Genomic DNA, 27,315 nt, shown 5'->3' with positions numbered 1-27,315 from the left:
GTCGACTTGCGGCTGTTCCTGCGAGTGGTCGAGCGCGGGCAGGATGTGCGCGATGGCGCCTAGTGTGCGACAGCGTAATCGAGTTGCGGCTGTTCCTGCGAGTGGTCGAGCGCGGGCAGGATGTGCGCGATGGCGCCTAGTGTGCGACAGCGTAATCGAGTTGCGGCTGTTCCTGCGAGTGGTCGAGCGCGGGCAGGATGTGCGCGATGGCGCCTAGTGTGCGACAGCGTAGTCGACTTGCGGCTGTTCCTGCGAGTGGTCGAGCGCGGGCAGGATGTGCGCGATGGCGGCGCGCGCCTCGCCGGCGAGCCCCATCTCGCGGCGCAGCACCTCCTCCGTCACCGTGTGGATGGACTTGAACTTCAGGTTGATGCCGTGCACCTTGTACACGTGGTTGTTCAGGTTCACTTTGTAGCTGAAGCACACGTTGCATACCTAAGGGAGTTTAATGTTACAATTATAGGGAAAAACGTTTAACACATTCATTGCCACCCAACCAAACACGACATCCGCGCCAGGCTACAAAAAAATCGTCATAAATCTGTAGTACCACGATCCCGACTATAGGGTCGTTCAGCCTGAGAACGAAATCATAAAATACCCGATGGTCATAAAATACTCGGTTTTCGGCACTGAATGTGTTAAATATGACACAAATGGATACCCATGTATTTATTCACACGGTTTGAAGCACGCATTTTTCTAGAGCGCTGTTACCTAATATATTTAATGTGTGTAACCTGTTTCGAAACGTCTGTAAATAAATAAATTCGCATTAGACCCGGTTGTAAATGTGAATTAATAGGTATGTGTTCAAAACGCGAAAGTTTTAAATGTTATTTAGTCATTAAATTGAATAGCGTATGGAACTTCTAACGCCATATTTTAACGCGACGCTTGTAAAACTCTCGTGCAAACCGAGGCCTATGGTGTTAAGTTACAATACAATACATATCCTCTTTATTGCACAACCTCAATAAAACAATTTACAGAGAGATACACATAATACATGAAGACAGAGGTAACAACAAGCGGTCTTATCGCTAAAGAGCGATCTCTTCCAGACAACTTTTAAGTTACTTACTTCGCAGGAATATGGCTTTTCACCTGTGTGCATGCGCTTGTGGTTCTGCAATTGATGTTTTGCGTTGAAGGACATGGTACATATGGCGTACTTGAACGCGTATAGGAGCCGGTGAGAATATGTAGGAGGTGCATGCCGGTTCAGATAGCCAACAGTATTATAGTCGGGCTAGCACATATTGGCGCGACAGTATCTCGCGGCGAGATAGCCTACCCATCCCTCTTTCATTAACATTAAGTTAGAATAGTCGGGTAGTCATATCTTGCCGCGAGATAGTGTCGCGCCAATCATGTGCTAGAGGTGCAAGAGTACTTAACACATTCATTGCCACCCAGCCAAACAAGACATCCGCACCAGGCCACAACAATTTCGTCATATAAATTGAAAAATTGAAATTGAAAATTTTTATATCAGACATAATATCGTCCATATCATTGGTTAGTAACAAAAAAAAAAAAAAAACAAAGCAATTAAAATAATGTTAGTATTACTTACGGCTAAAATACAAACTAATAACTAAACATAATTTACAACTACGCAGTCTAGATTGCCCGCTGTCACCGGACACGGCTAAAGCTGTAGTACCACGGTCCCGACAATCGGGTCGTCCGGCCTGGGAATGAAATCTTAAAACCCCCGATAGTCGGGTTTTCGGCACTGAATGTGTTAAATAAGCACTAACCTGGCACGTAAAAGGCTTGTCCCCCGTATGCGAGAGCGTATGGTTCCGCAAATGATGGCTCTGCGTGAACACGCGGTCGCAGATATCGCACCTGAACCGCTTGTCGCCAGTGTGCGATCTCATGTGCCGGTTCAGACCGCCTATCTATAGTAAACGTGGTTTTAAAGTAGCTTACTTCGCACGAGTACGGTCTCTCGCCTGTGTGCATGCGCTCGTGGTTCTGCAGTTGGTGTTTCGCGTTGAAGGACATGGTGCAAGTAGCGCACTTGAACGGCTTGTAGCCGGAGTGAATGCGTAGGTGCCGGTTCAAATCGCAACGCTGGAACAATTGCCAAGTTTTACTTTAGACAATAGAACTATAATCGTCGACAAACTTAACTGCCCTTTCGGATTAAATGTTAATGTATACAGGGTGTCCCAAGAAGTAGTGATATACTGAAGCTGGGAGGTAGAGGACCTAGAGGGCTATCTGAATCACCCCCATGTATGTTCCGCGATTTTTCGTATTTTCGGAGTTATGATTTTTTTTAATTTTTCACCTATCGCCGAGTACGATGAGATTTTTATTTATGGTGACGTGAATTATTGCGGTAGATGCTTAATGGAATTAAAAAAAAATCGAATGCCAAGAAAGATAAAATTACCCAGTATGTTTTATTTTTCTAAGCGCCCTTGAAGTTGATCTAACGATAGTAAATGTTACCATACTGAATTGGCCTATCTATCAGCTTAGCACACAAAAAAAATCAAGCATCTACCGCAATAATTCACGTCACCATAAATAAAAATCTCATCGTACTCGGCGATAGGTGAAAAATTAAAAAAATCATAACTCCGAAAATACGAAATATCGCGGAACATACATGCGGGTGATTCAGATAGCCCTCTAGGTCCTCTACCTCCCAGCTTCAGTATATCACTACTTCTTGGGACACCCTGTATACATTCAGCTGTAGAGACGTTTGGCCTATCTGCGTAAAAGTTTGGGGTGTTCCGCGAAGATCGAAATTTCCGTTATGTGCCTATCACTCTTTTCAATATCTATCATAATTTCTGTTTACGATTTTCGCGTTAGGCCCGCATTATAACTCACTATCGTGGTTGTTTTGGCAGCTGAACTATCTTTACTTATCACATCAACTAACCTAACCTAACAATTGTTTTATATTCTTAACTACGCTGTGGAATGGATTGGCCAAAAAGGAAAACGAAACAATCTATACGTTATTTCACTGTGTATCTGTATATAGATATTTTATCCATGATTTAATGTTTAATTTGCGAGCGAACGGTTTTGATAATATATTGTTTACGTCTAAACATGCACTCGGGCTGTAACGACAGAAGCAGAACCGCGAGCGGACGCAACCGACGTAGGTGTTGAAAATACATACATTTGACAGATAGCTTATTTAACCTTTTCGACGCCGTGTCAAATACAAAAGCTGCCTCTCAGACGCCACGACATCGAAGTGTCAAAACTGAAATTGAACTTTATGCATATGCACCTAGGTCTATGTTGCTCTGTGGTCTATGACCGATTAGTACGTCTTTGGCGTTGGACCTGCGGTGCGTATATATCGGTCATTGGCGTCCAAAAGGTTAACCTAGATTAAGAGGAGAGTGGACGATCGCTTCTCCGTACAAACGTCACAAACATAGTCCCCTTTACTTCCCTGCGGATATTAACCTACAATAGAAAAGAGTAGAGATACAACGGATAGTTGTTTGGCCGGATACCGGATGTTCGGCCTGACTATCGGCCGAATATCCGGTGCATCTCTAGAAAAGAGTTATACAATGGGGCATAGCTATGGTTTAATACATCAAATCGTGCAATATTTTATAACATGTCAATATCCAGAGAGGAAAATGGGGCAACGTTTGTATGGAGAAGCGGTTACTTTTAACCCCGCGAGTCTCACTGACGCGACATGACGATCAATATTCAATTCTAAATTTAAGACCTCAAGGTCGTTTTATGCCTGGCAAATTTAGTTCCCTGGGACTCAAGGGGTTATTTAACATATACAACATATTTTTGCAAGATTAGTTGTTACAAACAGATAAAATATAAATACATAATAAAAAAATATAAATGAAATGACTTACTGCAATGAACCGCTTATTGCAGAGCGTGCACGGGTAGGGCCTCTCGCCTTTGTGAATTAGGTTATGCCTGAAACAATACACTGCATTATAGATATAGAGTTAGACTATAGTTATTTGTACAACAAGAAATCAAAGTTTGATATTTCTTCGAGTGCTTATTTTGAGTCCCGTGCAAGCAAAAGATTCTATACTAGATTCACGAGCGTAGCGAGTAAATCTAATTTAGAATCTTGAGCGTAGTAAGGGACTTAAAAGCGCACGAGATGTAAATAACTTTGATCTCGTGTAGTTCACAAAACTTTTCACCTCAGCAGTGAGAACATATTAGAGAACCCGAAAAATGTATTCCTTCTTCATCACTTACCTATTCACTCATGTTTTCTTAAGATATACCAACAATTAAGTTTTCACCTCAGCAGCTCGAACAAGGGTACTTTGCTACTTAAAAACAGTGAGCAAAATCGCATTTTGCTCACTGAGTGAGCCCCCCGTGAGTACCCTTGTTCGAGCTGCTGAGGTGAAAATTAAATTACCTACTATTTATTTTATTCCAATTTATTGAAGATATGATAGATAGAGATAGTGAAATTCCTGATATCCACATCAGATTTTAGCTTCTGGGCTGGGCACGGATGAAAACATTCTTAACCGGTTGACCACCACAGACGGCTGTGGACGTCATCGGTAAGTGTTGCCAAGGACGTTAACGACGGCCACAGCCGTCAGCTTCGCCAATGCAATAGGGACTTACGTGGGACTCCGTAAAGTTCAATTTCGCTTAAAAAGTTTGACGGAATTGAGGCTGTCCGCAGTCTTATAATTTGAGAACAACCCAATTGACAATACATAACCCTTATTGCAAACTTGCAAAGTCATAAGGCCCAGTGTTGCTGTTACCGGACTAGTGACTTCTGGCTGTAGAAGCCCGCGCCGCAGACCTCGCATATGTGGTCCTTGACGCCCGTGTGCTGTTTCTGATGTACTTGCAGGTTCCGTTAAGGTGAGGTACGACTATATACCTGACTAGTGACTTCTGGCTGTAGAAGCCCGCGCCGCAGACCTCGCATATGTGGTCCTTGACGCCCGTGTGCTGTTTCTGATGTACTTGCAGGTTCCGTTAAGGTGAGGTACGACTATATACCTGACTAGTGACTTCTGGCTGTAGAAGCCCGCGCCGCAGACCTCGCATATGTGGTCCTTGACGCCCGTGTGCTGTTTCTGATGTACTTGCAGGTTCCGTTAAGGTGAGGTACGACTATATACCTGACTAGTGACTTCTGGCTGTAGAAGCCGGCGCCGCAGACCTCGCATATGTGGTCCTTGACGCCCGTGTGCTGTTTCTGATGTACTTGCAGGTTCCGTTAAGGTGAGGTACGACTATATACCTGACTAGTGACTTCTGGCTGTAGAAGCCAGCGCCGCAGACCTCGCATATGTGGTCCTTGACGCCCGTGTGCTGTTTCTGATGTACTTGCAGGTTCCGTTAAGGTGAGGTACGACTATATACCTGACTAGTGACTTCTGGCTGTAGAAGCCGGCGCCGCAGACCTCGCATATGTGGTCCTTGACGCCCGTGTGCTGTTTCTGATGTACTTGCAGGTTCCGTTAAGGTGAGGTACGACTATATACCTGACTAGTGACTTCTGGCTGTAGAAGCCGGCGCCGCAGACCTCGCATATGTGGTCCTTGACACCCGTGTGCTGTTTCTGATGTACTTGCAGGTTCGCCTTCTGCGCGAATGACCGCGTGCATTGACCGCAGGAGTATCGTTTTTTCTCTGAAAAAATAACTTTCGCTTTAATACATAATATTGGAAGGTGTGTGACAGATTTATGCCGACTCTAATGTAACCTGTATTAAAAACTTAGCGAAGTAGAAATAGGCCTGCCTACTGCTCCCAGGTACCAATGGTTCGAAGACAAAATATTGGAAAAAGTACTTTTCAATTTAGGTATACATAGACTTCTGAATGTCTAATAACTACCATGCTTTGCAAATAAAAAATCCTATGTGCTAAGTGCTGTTTCCAGCCAGCCAGCTCTTATCTCCTCGTATGCTTAGAGACGGATCCGAGCGTGGGAATTTAAATCTATTGTTTTATTGTCAATGTCACTTTATCAATTATTAAATTTGACAGGCGGCATACGACTGATGCGTAGCAATACTGGCAATGTGATTGCCAGTGTAAGTAAGTATGCCGCAGATAGGACACACCAATACTCTGTTTCACCACTGGCACCTTTGGCAGAGCGAATCATGTGGGCTAGTCTCACTCAAGTTTTCGGCCTTCGTATTTTTAACACTGTCACTGCAATGTCATTGACACAAGACTTCTGTCCAACCGTGATACTAACCTTGATGCGTAGCAATGTGGTTGCCAAGAGTGTAAGTGAGAATCCCGCAGACCGGACACACCATCTTCTCCCTCTGCTTGACCACGGGCTTGGCCGAGCGGACCATGCGCACGGGCTTGTCGCGCCGGACGAGCCGCGTCGCCTCCGCCCTCGGCTTGTAGTTGGGGTGCACCTTGAGGATCGTCGCGTCTTTTGGCCGCTTGAGGAGGATCGGTGGCCCGCGGGAGCCGTTCTTCATTATCGGATCTGATTATTGTCATAGTAAAAGGTGTTATTACTTCTAGGTATATTATATTATTTGATAAACTATAGTAACTATACCTTTGAGATCTCCTGATATTATGACACTTTGACAGTTTGTGTACAGTCACGCTCGATTGTTGAGCCATTTAGGGTCCAACTAGCTAAATTGGTTGCAATACTTACGCTGTGGATGTGGAATAACCAATTTAGCTAGAAACCTAAACGGCTCAATTGATTGTACATTGACCAGACCTAAACTCCGAGTCGTAATTAGATTCCAAAAAAAGTAAGACAATGTTGCCACTTTTTACTAGCGCGTCTTGTATTTATGTAAAAATAAGTAAATAAAAGTACTTTTTTAAATCGTAGGAGTAAAATTACCAATAAATACATTATCTTAGCGTGTTTATTTATAAAAAGGAATTTACTATTTTACAATCAAATTATTGCAGTGGCAACATTCTCTTACTTTTTTTGGAATCTAAATAAGACTCGGAGTTAAGTGTGGAAATTTCGTTCAACAATTAGTTAATTTTTTGTGTGTTTATAGAAGGGTCCACGCAAGTTGTAGAATAATGAGAATTTAACGATTATCCTTTTCATACTTACAGCACGTAATTGTTGTTGCTGTCTTGCCTTTGCCATCATCACTAGAGCTCAAGGTTTCAAAGCTGTCCGACTTGGACAGTACTTTCAGTTTTCTGACAATCGTTTTTTTCGTTTCCTTGAAAACTTTGATGTCAGACAACTTTGGTTTCTTGAATTTAGTTTTCTGTTTCTCTTTGGGTGGCACATAATCATCATCATCATCATCTTGGAAGAAATCATCATCCAGGTATTCTGCCTGCAATTATATTAAAATTTAGAAAATAAAAACAAGACGTAAAAGATTTCAAATATGCAACTGCTGATTTAATACAAGTAAATATTGTATTTATTTCCTCCGATTCATATTAAATATACACTGGCTATGATGAATTAAAATTCCTATAATAATAGTAAATTTAAAATGTGAAATATGGAATCCATGTGATGCACAGACAGGTATTGTGCCTCAGAAGCTGGCCAAAATCCATTTTTTTTATTTACGCTGTACCCCTTCTCAACCATTGTTTCTTAAAACTAGGATAACCCCTCCACACAGTAAAAAAAAATACCACGTGCTAAGGCCATCCACCACCCGCGCAGGCTTAGTCGAAAGTTACCGTTCGCCGAAAGTGTCCGCGTGATTGTTCGATGCGCTCAAATTTCATAGTTTTCAAATATGTGTTATTCCTTGATCGGGAAGTTTTGTGTTGGTTTTTAATATGGATCATGAAGAACCAGGTATGTACTTTATTTAACACTAAATTTTACTTAATAATTAATTGATTTTCTTCATTAATACCCTTGAGAAGTGAGTACCGGGAAATTTTATATAAAAAGACAAGTTTTTCAAGAACATTGGAAGTTTTAATAAGTTTCCAAGCATTTCCAAGCAAACATTTGAATGGCATGTGATAGAATGGACTTTCCTTAATAATATAAAGTGAAAAATAGCCACCCCAATGCACCCCTCTATTTTTGGTGATTTTTTTCTCCGTAAGCACATTCGATACTCAGTACATGAGATTTTACTTATAGTTGTGTTTTTTTGTTTTAGGTTCTTCTGGAATGCGGATATTATCTAGAAATGATTTATTTGCTATAATTGAACGCTCAGATAGCTCAACTTTTAACGAAAAGTTGCAATTTATGGAGCACGAACTACTGAATCAATATACAGAAAATGACCACAATATTCCTGACATAAAGCATAAACTGTCTCAAATCAAGCATCAATTTAAACAAAAATGGTCAGCTGCTCGCAATACAAAAGCCAGATTCCTAGATAACAACGTCGAGTGGCTCAAAGGATGCATATCTCTACCGAAAGCAGGTAGGTGATACCCAAATTTCGTTAATTCTTTTGTTTCGATTTTCTACATAATTAACACGTGGTTATTTACTTAAAAAAATATTTCGTGTAAATTATGATGTTCCTAGTAACTTGTGTTATAAAACTATCATCTTTTTCTTACAGGAATAAGTCCTGGTCGACCTCAAAAAACTTTCTTAGAGTTGAGCGAAAGAAGCAAAAGACGTAAAACAGAAGAACTTAGATCGTTAAACACAGATGAATTAACATTTGCAACACAGATGAAATTACGGGAGACAGGCAAATTAGAAGCGTCAAAAGTCGTAAAAGACTTAACAAAAAGCCCTAGAAGAGCAAAGAAATATATAACGGCGCTGAAAAAAAATACTGTTACTTGTGAAGACGATCAGGAGAAATTAAACAACCTAACACATTTACGTGCCTTGTTTATGTACACGGAAGCGGGATTAACACAGGCCCAATATGAAATAGTCCGAGAAACCAATCCAAGCTATTATCCATGCTATTCTATATTACAAAAGTGTAAGAAAGAATGCTATCCTGAAATTCATCGTGTCACTGAAACATGCGCTGAAGTAAGGGTTCAAAACCTAATGGATCACACGGCACAACAACTGATTTTATATCTTGGTGACGCAATGGAACAATTAAGTGAAATTGATAAACAGTCGCTAGTATTAATAAGCAAATGGGGCTGCGATGGGTCTCAACAGATGCAATACAAAATGAAATTCGAAAATGAAGCCGATTCTGACGCTAACATATTTCAAAGTTCAATGGTACCGCTTCAGTTGGTTTATGGGCCAGGACGAAAAATTCTGTGGCAAAACCCTACGCCATCTTCGCCACGTTATTGTCGGCCAATAAGAATAAGGTTCGCAAAAGAGTCGACAGATGTGACAAACGAAGAAATTGAGTATATAAAGTCTCAAATAAAAGAGCTCACTGAAAGCGAAGTTAATGGTTTTTCCATTAAACATAAGCTGCTTTTCACCATGGTCGATGGGAAAGTGTGTAATGCAGCTACAAATACCAGATCGACGATGAAATGCTACATATGCGGCCTCTCTTCAACTCAATTCAATGATTTGGATAAGGTGATGCCAAACAAAGAAGGAACTTTGGAATTCGGGTTATCTTTGTTGCATGCTCGCATAAGATTTTTTGAGAGCATTTTACATGTGGCCAGAAGCCCGCAACAAACATATAAGGATGTTCCGACTGAACTATACACGGAAGTTTTCCCGGGTAGCCTGCAACGTAGATGTTTTGAACAGACTGCTATTAACATCTGATCCTGTCCTGACAGGCATGAGAACCAGGAAAAATAAAAATAAACATCCACTTTCTGCTGATGTCCTGAATTTATTGTTAGAAAGTGACATTGCCAATGTAAGCTTTGAAGAAAATGACCAATAAAAGTTGAAATATAATACTTAATGTCTTTTTTTTACCTTCTTAACTCTAAAACCTAAATAACAAATGGTTAGGAGGCCATTGGGACAAAAAAATATTTTTGGCCAACTTTTAGGGTCAAATACCAGTCTGTGTGATGTTTTAAATGGGATATCTAGACACGCGGCAGCATGTCAAGCTAAGTTCAAGCAAAGGAATTGGTAATACTGGACACTTCTTGTGACTTGAGTGGCTTTTCGGAATACACTTATTTCTGTAACTAAACTACTTAATTGCTTGATCCTAAAAAGGTATAATACAATATTGCCTAAGCCTAATAAAATAATTATTAGTTGTGTTACTTGTGTTATAACTCACATCATAATTGTTCGATTTTGTCTTGGTCCATGTCAGGTCGACATCCTCCGATATTTCTTTTTTAGGTTCCTCCGTGCCCGGTTCAACTTTCCTGATCACAGTGTTGGCTATGACTATGTCCTTGCCATCAATGGGGTCTATGGGTTTTGGCGCATTTAAGGTGTCAAGAACTTCTATTTCCATTTCCCATTTTGGCTCAGATTTGACGGCAAGTGGTGCTATCTCACTTTTTATATCAGTAAAAGAGTCAAATGCTATCTTTTTAGTTGGAACATTTTCGTTTAATTTAATTACAGCTTTTCTCAAAATTTTATCCGATCTGAAATATACAAACACTTAAAGTAGTAGAGGGAATTTTAAAGTAGGCAAATACAGTAAACTACTACACAACCTGTAGACAAAGGTAGCGTGCGTACACACTAAAGACTACAGTCCGAAGTAAATAAATAACTATTAGATTTGTTTAAATATATACCAAAATAAACATTGAAATGCTCACCTTTCTGCAACAGTCCTAAGGAGATATGCTTTCTCCAAAGAAGTGCAGCATTTGTTACAAATCTTATCCGGCAAACCATCATTCGATGATACCTATGTGAAATTGAAAAACCCATTGTATTGTAATTTCAAGAAGAAATAAAAACATACACAAGTTTACGTCAATCTTTTACAATAACAAACAACAGTAGTCAGAGTACATCACTAGTTTAGGGATTGAACAACCAACCTTTACGTCTGCAATGGCGGTAAGCATTTCAGCGTAATTACCAGACAATTTGTATCGAAATAGGGGACACAGGGGTTTCTTGTTTGTCAGACATATTCGACACGACTTCATGCTAATAACATCTTTTGGATCAGCCATGATTTTAACAAAACTATTATGCTAAGGATAGTAATAAGGATGCCCAAATGTCCGTGACGAAAATCCAAGACCAAGAAATCCAATATCAAAGAATTTTGGTGACGGCTCGCACAGCCCAAATAATGTTGCCACAAATAACAAAATGTTCACAATCGACGACTCGATGCCAACTCGATACTGCGCTACGCACTCAAATCGATTCGCGAAGCTATAATTATTTGGGAAAGTAAACGATTGACATAGAGATTTTTATTTATTTACGTGAAAATTAGACGGTATTGACGTGTATGTGCGTAGTAGAGAATAAGAGAACAATGGGTTAAAAGGAATCCATAGAAGGTAGCATCCTATAGAAGTGGTCTACGCGTGCCTCCGTGAGGGACAAAACATACGCAATGCTATGATTGGTCGAATTTATTTGTTGCCCATCATAATCCATACTAATTAATGGTGGGGAATAAAAAAAAAGTGAGACTGTGACAAGGACAATCAATAATAGCGCTTTCGCTGCTACTCCTACTGAAAGATACATAAGACTATCCCGTTCTGTCAGTTATCCCCACCACTCATGCCCAATCCAGTTTAATATTAGATTCATGGAAGAAACCAATAGAAATGACAATAACCGCGACCATCATGATCATAGTCCGGACAAAAATAGTGATTAGTAAAAATAGTGATCCCTTTTAGGGATAAGTTCGCCTTTGTACATAACATTCTTATTTTTGTTTTGTTTTTGTCCGTTTTATGTAAACCTGTTTATGTGCAATAAAGTGACATACATACATACATACATACATACATTATTAAATATAGACAACTCGAATCTTATCGATATGAATCTAATACCTCCGCTCGTATTAACGCGTATCCACGTTAGTCGGTATTGAACTCTAATTAATTAGAATTCAAACTTACTGCGCGGATCAGCGTTCGGCATACGAGAGGCGCGAGGCGCGGCATAAGAACAATTCTTGTATATTTATTTATACATATAATTATACATTTCGGGGTTCTCGGAAACGGCTCTGACGATTTCGATGAAATTTGCTATATGGGGGTTTTGGGGGGCGAAAAATCGATCTCGCTAAGTCTTATCTCTGGGAAAACGCGCATTTTTGAGCAAAGCTCGGTCTCCCAGATATTTAATTTCTAATTAATGAATTAATAAAAAAATCATAAGTACCTATAATAGTGAGAGTATGTGCGGAAAGAGAAGAACCGTGAAATGTATGGGCTCCGGGGCTCCCTTATATTCCACAACTCTTTCTCCCTCTCTCTCTCGTTTCTAGTTTTTTTCTGGACGATGACGTTTTCCTAAGTAAATATACAAAAGGACAACTTATTATTGCACATTGTTCATAAACCTAGGCTAGGCAACCTGTATACGGAGTAAAAGGCTCTTGCAGGGGCTCAAAAGAATAAGACAATACTGTGATTAAAAATGCGTTTATTTGATATAATAGGAGTTCCAGCTCATAATCTTCGTAACTTTCGGCGGTTATAATTACCTAAGTGCCGTCGGTACTAGCGCAATTCCATTGCATGCATTTAGAAATCGCCTTCAGCGGGCCACTCACACACCTACCGCAGGGGCAATACCGGTCGCACGGCGGTCGGAGCAATTTTAGGCTGTTTTCTACACACTAGCCTGCCACTCAGTGTGTAAGTGATAGTCCCGCTGAACGCACGTCGACGAGAATGGCTCCTGTGTTATCAAAGCCGCCAATGAACTGACTGGAATTGCCCCAATCGTACTACACATGTAACAACTTAGCAGGACGGTAGATACAATCTAGGGAGCTAGCAGGCCCAATCTAAAAATTGCCCCTGCTTCTCTAACACATCACAATTAAGGAGGCAATTAATAGTAGTAAAAAGTAATTAAGGGTCCAATTCCAATATTGCCCCTGCGGCAGGTGTGTGAGTGGCCCGCTTTCAAGTCCAATTCGAACGTACATTTTGATATCTAAATGATGTCATTAACGTGTGCGTTTCACGTGTACTTGTCCGTACGTATCGGTGCGTGCTTTCTTTGCTGGTAGAATGAAGGATTCCTAGTTTTAGTTATATAATTTATATATTTTATTGTATATATTTAAATTGTTAGATATATGTATTTATATTACATGTATCGTGTATATTATGTGTGTTAAATTTTTTAAATTAGCTTTGCGGTTTATATTAAATTTTTGTTAGTAGTAGTAGCAGTTGCACCGCCCACAATCTCTCTGCTTTGCCTTAAGAGCCAACAGGAGTGGTCATTTCTCCATACAAACGTACTCGACTGTTTCCTCCGTGGGTTTTGAAGCTAGAGCAATGATTTTATCAACACAGATTAATATTGTTAATAGTTGTGTCGGACCGTTTTGCTTTTTTTGATATTTTAGTTTTTTAAGACGCTAGAGCCCTTCAAAAATGGCCAAAATGGCCTAATTGACTATGCCGCGTGCTATTCAAAACTGACATCAATTAGTCAAAAAAGCAAAACGGTCCGACACAGATAATGTCATAATCATTTATATTTCCAAATTTGGTTACGATTGGTTACGTTTTGGAGGAGGAAACAGTCGAGTACGAAACCTCGATTTTTGATATTTTTACGCAGGATTTTTCGCCTTGTCCTTATCGCACTAGTTTTAGGAGCCGCTTCCGTTAGCGAGACGGGTATATTTACCTAAAATATTTAAATCTTAGCTCCTGTTGGCTCTTAAGGTTGACTGGTAGAGAATGCTTTTGGCATTAAGTCCGCCTTTTGTACGATAAGTTTTTCTTTTGTGCAATAAAATTTAAATAAATAAATAAATACATATATTGGCGCGAGCGAGACGCACGGGCGAATAATAATATGACATCATTTGAAGGCGTGTCCAGACGAAGACGATTTTTCGCCATCTGATTAAATTGTCCGATCAAACCAGGACGTGCGGACGCAAACACCAATTTGGCCACTTTCACCAATTTTAAATTTATGGTGATATTTGACCGCTGTAAATTAATGCCCCTAAAGATCGGTTTTCCTAGGATAGCTAGGAAGCTTAAAGCTTTGGTTTCCTCCGAAAGCGGTGCCGTCATATAGCGGGGGTCTCCATACAAATACTACGACATCCATATTTAGCCGTATTATTTAGTATGGAGACGGCCGCTATCCTAGGAAAACCGATCTTAACCGCGAATACTAGCGTCACAAATTGGTATTCTTGCGTCCTCACCCCATTTTATTGGTAGTGTCGGTCATAATCGGCGGTCGAATTCGGCGAGCCAAATTGGCGTTTGTGTCCGCACGTCCTGATTTGATCGGACAATTTAATCAGATTGGTGAGACATTGTCTTCGTCTGGACACGCCTTTAATGTCAAAATGTAAGTTTAAATTGGACTCCTTATTGACAACCGACAGTACCGTTATGTGGGGCTAATAGTATGACGATCACAAACTCCGAGAATGTATATTTTTGACAATCGCAATATTTGAAACGCGTTTGCAATGGCATTGGGATAATTTTGAAAATAACAAATATATAGTAAACTATAATCTCGTGCCGCCCACCATACAAAATGATGGCCAAGGTAGTTTGAATCTTGTTGTATTATCAATTGGGTTGAATTTCATTTGTTAGAAAAGTTTACGAGACAAATGAAATGCCACCTACTTTGTTTTCAGTTAAGGTTGACATTCCATCGAAACTGAGTGTACATTGGGCGGCACCGGGATAAGCACTTTCTACTGTAGCAACAGCCAGCAAGATGGCTTGGTAAACGTTGCATTGGTGTAAATGTTGGCAGAGTAAGAAGAGCTTTTGATTTTATAGATACTTGCCATAAAAAAAAATACAAAATTACCCCACTTTCGAAGAGGGTGTCATTCTGAATCCCTAACAACTTTTGTCCTAAAGTCGTAACTGGTTTGTCCTAATGGGCACATGCCCTAACGATCAATTGTCATAACGATTATTTTCCATAATGTAAGGTTCTGAAAAATAGTCAGGTTTTAGAACATGCTGCCACAAAAGTGGGTTAGGTTAGGGTTAGAACTGCGACCCTCGCAAAAAAGAAAATATGCTTAATAACATTAGGATAAGCAATAATTAGGGAAACCAAAATTAGGGTTTTTAGTGTTAGGACAACTGATCATTATTATGACAAACAATATTAGGGAATGCAAAGATAGGAGAAAAGACTTTAGGGATTCAGATATAGATCCTTTCGAAGACACCCCAATGCACTTTAGTTCAAATTTCGCCACACAGTATCCGTATAAGTCCGAGACTACACTAGACGGATCAGATTGAACATTTAACTGTCATGTAGCACCGTGACGTCGGTGAAGTGGTGTTTGTCGGCCTCGGCGAGCTGTTCGAGCAGGTCGGAGACGGAGGCCGACGGGAACCGCTCCAGCCACGAGCGCACCATGCCACGCTACACTAGACGGATCAGTTTGAACATTTAACTGTCATGTAGCACCGTGACGTCGGTGAAGTGGTGTTTGTCGGCCTCGGCGAGCTGTTCGAGCAGGTCGGAGACGGAGGCCGACGGGAACCGCTCCAGCCACGAGCGCACCATGCCACGCTACACTAGACGGATCAGATTGAATATTTAACTGTCATGCAGCACCGTGACGTCGGTGAAGTGGTGTTTGTCGGCCTCGGCGAGCTGTTCGAGCAGGTCGGAGACGGAGGCCGACGGGAACCGCTCCAGCCACGAGCGCACCATGCCACGCTACACTAGACGGATCAGATTGAATATTTAACTGTCATGCAGCACCGTGACGTCGGTGAAGTGGTGTTTGTCGGCCTCGGCGAGCTGTTCGAGCAGGTCGGAGACGGAGGCCGACGGGAACCGCTCCAGCCACGAGCGCACCATGCCACGCTACACTAGACGGATCAGATTGAATATTTAACTGTCATGCAGCACCGTGACGTCGGTGAAGTGGTGTTTGTCGGCCTCGGCGAGCTGTTCGAGCAGGTCGGAGACGGAGGCCGACGGGAACCGCTCCAGCCACGAGCGCACCATGCCACGCTACACTAGACGGATCAGATTGAATATTTAACTGTCATGCAGCACCGTGACGTCGGTGAAGTGGTGTTTGTCGGCCTCGGCGAGCTGTTCGAGCAGGTCGGAGACGGAGGCCGACGGGAACCGCTCCAGCCACGAGCGGACCATGCCCTCGGCGCTGGCCGGGTAGCGGCGCAGCTCCACCTCGTCGCCTGGAAACAATACTATATTATACTAGGGGTCGTTCAGAAATCATGTGATCATATTTGGCCAATTTTATTATTAGGCCCCTCCCCCATGGTGATACATATTTGGTGATTTTAAGGGCCTACTGCAGCCGCGTCTGGCGCTTCGTTAACCACGCCCGCTAGTTCTTCCCTCCCCGCTAACACGCACACATGGAAACGCTTCGCGCCGCACGTGAAGTTTGTTTTACCTTTTAGCACCATCTAACGTTACAGAAGTTAACTACCATTATACGCGGTCGCTGCGGTCGGCCAGAAACTTAAATTCGGAAAAAATTTAAACAGATGGCGTTGTTACTTGTTCATAATAGCAAACAATAAAATAATTAATTCATAAACCTGCATATTTATTGTTGTTTTGGAAGATGTTAACAGCATAGAAGCAGCAGCGTAGATAGCATATAAGTTAAGAGTACCTATTGATAATAAGAAAATAGCACAAGAACAGAAAAGAGATTATTTTTCATAAAATATGATGAAAACTTGATTACGCTCACCTGACTTTTCGGTCACTAAATGCAAATTTCAACCTTATTGTTATGGGGTTACAATACCCCTGGGGTTGCAGGCGTCCATAGTCGTTATTATTATAAATGCTTTTGAACCCTCGAATTTTTCATAGGTACAGTCACCTGCAATAATATGTTACTCTTCGACGGCCGCAAAAATATGTGACACGCTCTTATGGCTCTACAAATAAGATCTAACACGATCTACCGCAAAACGGCCTTCGGTGTGTAACACATTATTGCAGCTGACTGTACTCGTATTCATTGTATAGGTAGGTATTAATATCTTTTATCCGATCGATTTGAATTTATTTGAAATAAATCACAGTGTTTAGTAATTATATGTTTTATTGAATAAGAGATTATTTAGGTATGTAAGGAATACAGGGTGCCTTTTTGAAACACTCATTTTTAGGGTTCCGTAGCCAAACGGCAAAAAACGGAACCCTTATAGATTCGTCATGTCTGTCTGTCTGTCTGTCCGTCTGTCCGTCCGTATGTCACAGCCACTTTTTTCCGAAACTATAAGAACTATACTGTTGAAACTTGGTAAGTAGATGTATTCTGTGAACCGCATTATATTTTCACACAAAAATAGAAAAAAAAAAAATTGTTTTGGGGGTTCCCCATACTTAGAACAACTGAAACTCAAAAAAATTTTTTTTCATCAAACCCATACGTGTGGGGTATCTATGGATAGGTCTTCAAAAATGATATTGAGATTTCTAACATCATTTTTTTCTAAACTGAATAGTTTGCGCGAGAGACACTTCCAAATTGGTAAAATGTGTGTGTCCCCCCCCCCCCCCTGTAACTTCTAAAATAAGAGAATGATAAAACTAAAAAAAATATATGATGTACATTACCATGCAAACTTCCACCGAAAATTGGTTTGAACAAGATCTAGTAAGTAGTTTTTTTTTAATACGTCATAAATCCCCTAAATACGGAACCCTTCATGGGCGAGTCCGACTCGCACTTGGCCGCTTTTTCTGGATAATTTTGAATTTCAATTGTCAGGGGTGCCTACATTATTTTTTAATACATTTTACAACGACAACAAACAAAAGTTCAAATTCGCCGTATTTTTATTACCCGGGTCGATCGCAACAAAATAGAAAATCATGTTTTTCAAATCATGTTTATCTCAAATAACCAAAAAGTCAATGTGACTAGAACTTAAAAACGAACTGAATTATTTTAATATGTCGATTTTTCTTGGTGACCCAGGAGAATTTTTTTTTATCCCATACAAAAAGAGCGTCTCCCAATCGCGTATCGGTTTTGGTTTTTACTTATAAGTGTGAAAAATATATTCTACCATATACGAAGGATGTGTGTTTTTTCATGTTTTATGTGTCTTTTTGTACAATAAAGTGTTTTACTGCTACTAATATATCATATTAACGATTAACTAAAAAGGTATTTACATCTAATTTAACTGGTAAATTATTAAAGTCCGCTAAAATTCATATATATTCAAAAAATATTTGTTAATATGTCCCAAAATCATGGGTCATTTTTTAAGTCTCCTGACTTACCAAACATATCGCAACGAAGGCAAGGGTACAACGCAGCATCGTGAACCTAATAACGTAACGTTTCAGTTACTTTTTTAGTCGCCGACCATTTTATCCGAGGTACGAAAAGAGGTATTAGATCTATCCTGGGTCTAATATGTTATAAAAACATAGTTTTTTGAAAAATGTTCGTAGGTAGTACACAAAATTTACATTTTCTTTTAAATCTGATTTGGGTCATCGTTCTCCCTGGTGACTTTTCTGGTGACCCAAGAGACATCAATTTTATTATGACTCAGGAGACTTTTTTTCTATGCACTTTGATTTTTTTGATGCGCTAATTTTGTAATATAAAATAACTTTAAACTGCTGATATACTTATATCACTTTGCTGATGAGTGGAAGTGGAATTTAAACTTAATTTATTGTTCTCTCCCTTGACATTTTGGCATACATTTGACATGCTGCAGTGCACTCCTAACGTTAATAAAGACATAATTTTTAGAAAAAGCTTTAGGAAAACTCACTCTTGAGCTTAAAACGATTAAGTCCTTATCATATTATGTTAGATTTTTAGTACAGACCCCAAATCAGTGAAAATGTGTCTTAGCCAACTAAATTTGTCTCTGGGAAAAGTACGATATCCCTAAAAATTGTACGTACATTTCGCATTTTTCTGAAGGAACGGAATTCATAAATTGGGTTATTATTATTTTTTCAGATTATTTGATTGCATTGACATATCACCAAGATAGATAGAACATTTAAGTTACCAGAAGAAAAGCATTTGTGTTCTTTTATACAGTGTGGAAAAAGTAGGTTCGATTCCCGGGCGCGACTAAGCGAATTAAAAAAAAAACAACGTGTTGCATTCCGGGAGTGCCGACAGAAGTGAAAACTCAATGACTAGTCCAAAATGTCTGCAGTACTATGTATAATTGACCCATCCTCCTTTCTATTGAAAACTTTTGGTTCCGAAATTGCTGGTCAGTGAGCTTGTTTAAAATTCGAAATTCAAATTTATAGCGTTAATTGTTTAAAATTCGAATAGAAATTGTAAAGTTACCTTGCAGACCTCGCATCTAAATATATTTGGTCATGATATTTTGAGTTTTATTCACCAGTACTAGAGTTCACTTTTATTAGCGATTTCATCAAGATGTAGCTTTATTGAATTATATTTGAGTGATATAAAGTTATAATACTGTGAGATCCTCGTATTTCAGCCCGTACAAGATTATAACCTTTTTCATGTAATGTCATTGAGTTTTTCTTTATTGATTTAAATGCCATCTAAACCTTACGGTCACATGATCGCCTTACGCTGTCTCGAGTTTATCATTTTTTCCCCACCTCAAAAAGTGCCTAGCGCCGCTAAAGAAGTTTTCACTTCAAAAATCTTTGAATGCAGTTGTTTGTTTAAAAAACAATAATGTTTCATTTAAGTAAAATGAGCAAACTTAAGGTTTAAGGCACTTTCCCTCCAGGGCCCATAATTTTTTTCCACCCGGTAGTAGGCAACTATTTTTTTCGACTAAATGAAGTTTTATTAGATAAATCGTTGATCACATGGTTCGTTTCACACATCACATCAAATCGTTTGTCATCACAATCAAAATTTGTCAAAAGTAATGAAATTTATGCCAAAAAAACATAAATAAAACATATAAATTCAACAATTTTTTTTAATAAAAATCTTTCTCGATGATATAAAAAAGAACATCGACAAATTATGTTCAAAGAATTAATATCAAAACAGATGTCATAATTAGGATTGGCTACTTTAAGAAAGGGACAGAGAGATTTAATCCTCTCGCTCTGCACGTTTTTCTCATTCCTCCTTGTCAAGCCAAAATAAACTATAAAATGATAGTAACACAGTACATTGTAATATTCACTTTTTCCACGGTATCATGTCATTGTAAATTACTTATGTGAAATTGTAGTGGCGTGCGACTTTCAAACCGGAGGTCACGGGTTCGAACCCCGGCCCGTGCAAGTGAGTTTTTGTAAGTAGGGACCTTTTTTAGTGGTACTTAAATATAATAACTTTTCGTATTATTGAAATAAAATATTTTATTCAAACTTAATAATATAATAATTCAAACGAATAATATCTATTAGTTTTTAATATTTATTCAATTATTTTAAATTATTTGAGCATGAAAAATACTAAATAATTTTTATCATTACAATAGAAAAAAGCAAAAAATATATTCTTATAGATATTTTATTTTCAAACAAAAATAAAGCAAAAAGTTACGGTTAGATTCTGATGGCTAAATACCAAACAGCTACCGATACATTTCCATATCTGTCGAAATTTCCTAACCCGTTGTAACTGACAAAGAGTATAGATTTCGACGTAGCATGACGTAGCTAAGCAAACACGCACACATGCGTAACGTATAGGCCTGTAAGAAGGCACCATCATAGGTTTACCTCCGATTCCGTTACTACTCAATGGAGTTACGACTCAACGTTTATTGGATATTAAAATTTTACGTAATTCGGAGCGCTGCGCGAAGTGACATAGGTCTTACCTCTTTGAGGCACGACGGCCATCTAACATTACTGGCATAAAGGATGCATTTATGACTTTGACGCATGACGGAAAGAGAAACCGAACTGCGTAAAATGGGCGTTTGCTGTTGAATTCATAAAATCAAAAATCGATAATAAATCCATCGGTAAAGGATAATAAGTTAATATTTAGTTCTTTGAAAGTTAAGACGAGATGAAAACCTTTGCTGTAAGGTGGATTGTGCTGGATATGGATGTGTTTTCTAGTTGCACGAAGCTAAAACCGAAAAATGAACACGTAAGTTTGGATTTATTTTCTATCGAGAAAATTTTAAGCATTCGTGTTTCGACTACTACGAAATCACTTATCATATAGTCAAGAAACATATATCCGAAAATCACTACTGTTTGTTTCCGGGGCTAGCCACTGCCACGTTTCTAAGATCCTGTTATTTTTCGATGCACGGCCTTAACGCAACCCTGCCACAAGATCACGTGATAATTATGATGCGAGCTTTTATTATTAATGTTTTAAAGTTGGTGCGATGAACGTTTTTATTGGTTAAATAAATACGCATATAAAATAGAGCGGATTATTTATTTTGATCCGAGTAAATTTTTGAGTAATATTGTTGTTTTTGGCTTTCACGCTTTGAAAACAAATTACACGTGATATCTTCTCAGACCCCCTCTCCCCCATCGTGTTCATTTGTGATATTTTTCTTCCTCCCACCCCCCTCCTAAACGATCACATGATTTCTGGACGACCCCCTAGCTAAACCTATATCGGGAAACATTTAGAAAAAGAACCAGCCGCAGTCAGAATCAGCAGTCATAGTAAAGCTGTATTATCGGTTTAAATTAAACTTTAAAGAATTCTCAACGGCTCAAAGAATTATAGGTATGATGATAGCCCCAAAATACAGATGTAGAACTAATAACTTTCTCATCGTATTTTCTTGGAGTCGTTCGTATTGGTCATGCTAGTTCAGTCAACCTCAGTACCTTTTGTCTGAGACTGACTGAAATAGCATGACACGTTCGTACGATTCAAAACTATGGTAAAGGATTATATTCACTACATCTGTACCGTATTTAACATTGTTACGATAGGGTATTACAGCTGTAATGAGCATATTAATTGGAAAAATGATATTATATCGATACCTATATGAATAATAATTAATTAATAATTGATAAATTTAATAAGGCAACATGAGAGTGCGAGTGCCCAAGTGCCCATTTCAGTTGCATTACTATCCTATAAGTACTCAACCCACGGACGGACTTGAAAATGATAAGCTAATAGTGAGCTAAGACTTGAGCAACCCCAGAACTGACACGTGATGTCACCATCGATAGAAAATTTTACAGAAACTCCCATGTTTCTAGTACTAGTACACATGGTTTATAAAACCTCATTTGAAAATATTACGTCTGATACCGAAAACTCTACAATATACGAGTATTACGATGAAGGCAACGGCACATTCTACGGCGATTTTGACTGGTTGACGGCCGAGATGTTCACAAAGATTAATAACTATTGGACGGATTTCGACGCTGTGTTATGCTCAGTGACTGTGTTATTCGGACTGCTCTCATGGATAGCGTTACCAAAATGGAGAAAATTCAGAAACTTTGCGTTTGTAAATATATTCCTCGCTAATGGTATATTTTCAATGTTGTATAGCAGTTTCGTTGATGTAAATTATGAAAACTTTTGGGTTAGTTTTGTAATTGACGTATGTGCGATTTCTTTGCCGATATCACATGTTGTAATCGCGTATTCATTTTACGTGAATTTAGTTAAAATCTTCAGTTTTCGTTCATCTTATATATATATTTACGTTATATTTTTGACTTGGATAGCGCCTGCGGTAGCGGTCTTAATCTGTGGCCACGTAATTAATGATAATATAGATTTTATCGATCTAGGGTCCTGTATTTTGAATTTTTCATTATACATGAGGGTTCTATACGTTCTGGTCTCGTTGTCGAAAATCAGACGTAGTGCTAGAAGTACTTTGTTTTACAGAATACGCATTGCGTCTCTAGTTTTCGTAATAAGCGGTGTTCTGACGTACGTGCCTTACTTTATAGGGCACGTTGTAAGGCCAGAGTTGGCGCCGTTGCTTGATTGTCTGTGCTCACTCCAAATTGATGTTAGTAATGTGCTGTTCTTGTTGCTGAAGAGCCACAGGGATTTCTGGATAGAGTTTATCAGACTACAGCGCAGAGAGACCTTAACCCTTAGTGCTTAGGCAATAACACACAAAATGCCTTTTTGAAAGGTTGGACAGATTCCAAACATAAGATTACTCAATGTGCGAATTCAGGTTTCTTAACTCTAGCATGAGCATTCAACATAAGATAAACCGAGAGGTAGCATGCGATTGATGCGATTTCGAACAAAATATTATTTTTTTAATAAAGTTTTTATTCCAATGGCTTTCCTCTTTTTAAAGAGAATATAAAAGGCTAAGGGTGCAGGTAGATAATAAGTAATAACCTTAGCTACCGCGTTATTAGACTGACCTATGTGAACAGTGTGGGGCGGTGTGCACGAAGATGTATCTGTGCTGTTTGTGCAACATGACGATATAAACAAAATTATACATATTTCTGCCTACATGTAGCTACAATGTCCGGGGATCGAACCTGGAACGTCTCTGTTACATAGTGACTTTCCAAATTGCGCCACAATAGGACATAGACTAAAAGGAGGAGATTTGGCTAGTTATTCTCAAGCAATGATTTATAACTCAAGATAGGTTATAGGCGTTCCAAAATTGAAGCGCTTAACTTGTGACAAATTGGACAAGTTGCCTTTACCGCGGCTGGACAAGCGAGAATTGTGCACGTGCTAACGAGCTCCCGCACACCGAAAGAGAAAGAGACGACCTTATGTTTAACAACGAGTGTGACTAAGTTGGATGGAATGAGAAAATTAATCAAAAATAACAGATTTCTTCGTAGGCACAGAAATAAATATGGAAGTATATTTGTGATCCTCAAGTATGAGTATAACCTATCTATGGTTATATAATATCATTGTTCTCAAGTAAGATTTTAAATATCAGAATCCCGTAAAATTTCAGAATTTTTTAACAAGCACTCTGTAAACCTCTCAAAAAGAAAAAAACTTTAATAATATCGAAATCGCTATTTCAATAGACCTCCATCTTCCCCACGGCTCGTCCTCCGTCAGCGACCTTTATGAACATTGTTCGTCTGACCTTTATGAGGCGGCTGTACTTGTCGAAAAGTCAGACTGACCTTTATGGAGGGTGTTGGGCTGCACGAAGATGTTCCGGGGCTGTTTGTGCAGCATGACGATGTCCCGCCACCGGCCCTAGGGCTCGTCGAGCTGGCTGTACTTGTCGAAAAGTCAGACTGACCTTTATGGAGGGTGTTGGGCTGCACGAAGATGTTCCGGGGCTGTTTGTGCAGCATGACGATGTCCCGCCACCGGCCCTAGGGCTCGTCGAGCTGGCTGTACTTGTCGAAAAGTCAGACTGACCTTTATGGAGGGTGTTGGGCTGCACGAAGATGTTCCTGGGCTGTTTGTGCAGCATGACGATGTCCCGCCACCGGCCCTAGGGCTCGTCGAGGCGGCTGTACTTGTCGAAAAGTCAGACTGACCTTTATGGAGGGTGTTGGGCTGCACGAAGATGTTCCTGGGCTGTTTGTGCAGCATGACGATGTCCCGCCACCGGCCCTAGGGCTCGTCGAGGCGGCTGTACTTGTCGAAAAGTCAGACTGACCTTTATGGAGGGTGTTGGGCTGCACGAAGATGTTCCTGGGCTGTTTGTGCAGCATGACGATGTCCCGCCACCGGCCCTAGGGCTCGTCGAGCTGGCTGTACTTGTCGAAAAGTCAGACTGACCTTTATGGAGGGTGTTGGGCTGCACGAAGATGTTCCTGGGCTGTTTGTGCAGCATGACGATGTCCCGCCACCGGCCCTAGGGCTCGTCGAGCTGGCTGTACTTGTCGAAAAGTCAGACTGACCTTTATGGAGGGTGTTGGGCTGCACGAAGATGTTCCTGGGCTGTTTGTGCAGCATGACGATGTCCCGCCACCGGCCCCAGGGCTCGTCGAGGCGGCTGTACTTGTCGAACAGGGTCTCGGCGCCCGCAGCGTCGCCTGTTGCCTTCAGGGTCTGTAGCTTCACTAGGAAATCGCCTGTGGGGCAAGTAGTAATAAAGACGTTCATTCAAAAAGCTTCGATATATGATATAGGTTCGTACAGGATAGTAACGACTACAAATTACAGATTTGATAAGAGTTTGTGTATGTTTTAATGATTATCTAGCAACAGAAGTCGTTAATTTTTCATTCTTTCACCCTACAAATAGGGTACGTAACTCTTTTGGAAGTCCTTAAATAAGCCTTAAAATGTTTCAATTGAATAAATACCTAAACAAAGTGCTCAGGAACAGGAAATTATCTAAAATTACAATGCTAGAAGTAGAATAGTTTATATTAGTAAACACACAGACAATACACATAATTACACAAAAAGAATATAGTGAAAATAAAGTAAATCCGATCCGATGTAAGTAATAAAGTTCCGAACGTGACTTACATACAGTCAGATCAAAGCGACGATATCTTCTAACCATCCAGACCTGGTCCAAATTTGCCAAGACAAATTAAATTCTATTTATCAAATAAAGATGCAGATTAGAATGGAACAGGATGCCTTTTTATAGGCCTCTGGGCAGCTAGAGGTGATACAATGATTGTTTTCTTACCGATGATTCTTTTGCCGTCTGTGGCGAGGCGGTCCCTCTGTAGCGTCAGCAGCAGGTCGCGCCCCGGTTCGGCCTCAACTACGGTCAGCAGCCCGTCGCCTTCTAGTTCCAAAAGCCGCATCAGTACGAAGCGCGCGCGTGCGTGTGCCTGCGCATAATAGTATAGTTTGTAGCTTTCTAATAGACCCCGAAGGCTAATCCTATTGTCTATTGTTAAGAAAAACCGCTCGTGCCACGTGCCACAACCACCTGCATAAAAAATCGGTACTTCGGTTACTGAGTGCCGGCGAGTCGAACGCTACAGAACCAGTCTAAAATGTGTCATCGAGATGCGTAACAAAGGCGCGTTATCGGAGAGCGCACCTACACTGGTTTTTTGAGCGTTGGACTAGCCCGCGCTCAGGTGCCAAATAGAATAATTAGGACCCTTTTTTGCAGGTAAGTAGCACGTGCGGTTTTACTGAACAATAGACAATAGGATAAGCCTTCGGGCTCTACTAGAAAGCTACAAACTATACATTGTGTTTTCATTTCATTTATGCAATCCATGGTACATATAGGTGTTATAATCATTTAAATTGTAACAGCATGGACCCTGAATAGGGTATAGCAAGATTTTAAGGACGGTAAACAAAAATATACGAATGAGTCTGAATTGAAGCCCGAAACCGATGCGAGGGCTTAATTAACACGAATTCGTAATTCCAGTACCGCCCGTGGCACACACAGTTTCTCATCACACTTTTGAGAAAAAAAAAACTTCTGCCTGGTTAGTTACTTAGTTATGCTGGGAATTTTCCGCAAATCGAGAACCATTGTGCCTATTTTTCGTGATACGACGTAGCACTTCTTCTGCCTAGTTTCGAACGTACATTACAGCCCTAGGTTTAGGCGAAATCTAAGATTTACGAACCGCATCGCCTTTAAAGCGTGATGAAAATTATGAAGTGAGTAGTTAGGACCTGTGCTAGGGCTCATTTAGACGGTGCGCGAACTCGCATGCGATTTTAGTTACATTGCGGACCATTGAGGTTACAACAATTCAGCCGACCGATCAAATGACGCAATGTAATGAAACTCGCATGCGAGTTCTCGCACCGTCTAAATGAAATTAAATATTCCTTTAATTCAGGCATGTGGCCCATAAAAAGTTGTTAGTAACAATGCCTAAGTCTATGTTAGTATACATAAGTTAATAACAATTAAATTACAAATAAATTAATTAATACATTTTATACAAGCCCGAACATTATTTGCCTCTATTTGTCATAAATGGGGCAGTCTAACCTAAGTCCCCGGATGCTGTTGCTGCTGCTTCGAACGCAGGAGGCCACTTTCTTGCGGATGATGGCGTGGAACCCGTCCGTCCGTAAATGAGCCCTTACCTACCGGTCTACCTAGCTTTATTTGACGTTCATAAGCGCATTGTAATTATGCCTACTTGAATAAACTATCTTTTATCTTTATTTATCTTATCTTATCTTAGATTTGACGAACTATAAACAAGCATATATTATACGCACTTGTAGCCATGTGCCGGTGGGGGGCTGGTACATCTCCGTGGCCTTGGCGGCCCCGTTCCACAGCAGGCTCAGCCAGTTCACGTACGTCACGTTCTGCGCCTCTTCGCCGGAGTACCCGAATACCCTAGACATTTATAAATAATATAATAATTTGAGCCTATATACGTCCCACTGCTGGGCACAGGCCTCCTCTCATGCGCGAGAGGGCTTGGGC

At 40.2% G+C, this 27,315-nt stretch overlaps 3 protein-coding genes across 3 annotated transcripts in view; 1 reads left to right on the top strand and 2 right to left on the bottom strand.

The window, feature by feature from the left end:
- Positions 1-213: 213 nt before the first annotated feature.
- On the bottom strand, positions 214-11,182 carry LOC134650492 (myoneurin-like). The gene is given in 10 exon segments (XM_063505448.1): positions 214-435; positions 1,767-1,917; positions 1,919-2,085; positions 3,879-3,945; positions 5,508-5,655; positions 6,233-6,478; positions 7,085-7,319; positions 10,167-10,485; positions 10,666-10,757; positions 10,894-11,182. Coding segments are annotated over 10 exon segments (1,785 nt in total). The 5' UTR covers positions 11,032-11,182.
- LOC134650378 (uncharacterized) lies at positions 7,517-9,708 on the top strand. The gene is made up of 3 exons (XM_063505332.1): positions 7,517-8,393; positions 8,538-8,968; positions 9,703-9,708. The coding sequence occupies exons 1-3, from the start codon at positions 8,129-8,131 to the stop codon at positions 9,706-9,708; spliced, it is 702 nt and encodes a 233-aa protein (XP_063361402.1). The 5' UTR covers positions 7,517-8,128.
- Positions 11,183-16,051: 4,869 nt separating the features above from the next.
- The window catches only part of LOC134650100 (dipeptidyl peptidase 3), a 32,025-nt gene continuing 20,761 nt past the window's right edge, over positions 16,052-27,315 (bottom strand). The window contains exons 12-15 of the mRNA XM_063504931.1: positions 27,102-27,225; positions 25,579-25,726; positions 24,833-25,006; positions 16,052-16,236 (exon numbers count right to left, since the gene is read on the bottom strand). Of these exons, the coding sequence (XP_063361001.1) occupies positions 16,076-16,236; positions 24,833-25,006; positions 25,579-25,726; positions 27,102-27,225 (607 nt within the window). The 3' untranslated portion in view covers positions 16,052-16,075. The remainder of the gene's footprint in view (positions 16,237-24,832; positions 25,007-25,578; positions 25,727-27,101; positions 27,226-27,315) is intronic.

The sequence above is a fragment of the Cydia amplana genome, chromosome 8 (genome assembly GCF_948474715.1).
Source record: "Cydia amplana chromosome 8, ilCydAmpl1.1, whole genome shotgun sequence".
Classification (NCBI taxonomy): domain Eukaryota; kingdom Metazoa; phylum Arthropoda; class Insecta; order Lepidoptera; family Tortricidae; genus Cydia; species Cydia amplana.
Note: the sequence above shows the minus strand (reverse complement) of the source record. Positions and strands in the feature narration are given on the sequence as shown.

What these genes read in the sequence shown, in the direction of transcription:
- LOC134650378 (XM_063505332.1), top strand. Translation starts at nt 8,129, where the DNA reads ATGCGGATATTATCTAGAAATGATTTATTTGCTATAATTGAACGCTCA. An exon ending in CATATCTCTACCGAAAGCAG is followed by an intron (nt 8,394 to 8,537) that starts GTAGGTGATACC and finishes TTTTTCTTACAG; the next exon opens with GAATAAGTCCTGGTCGACCT.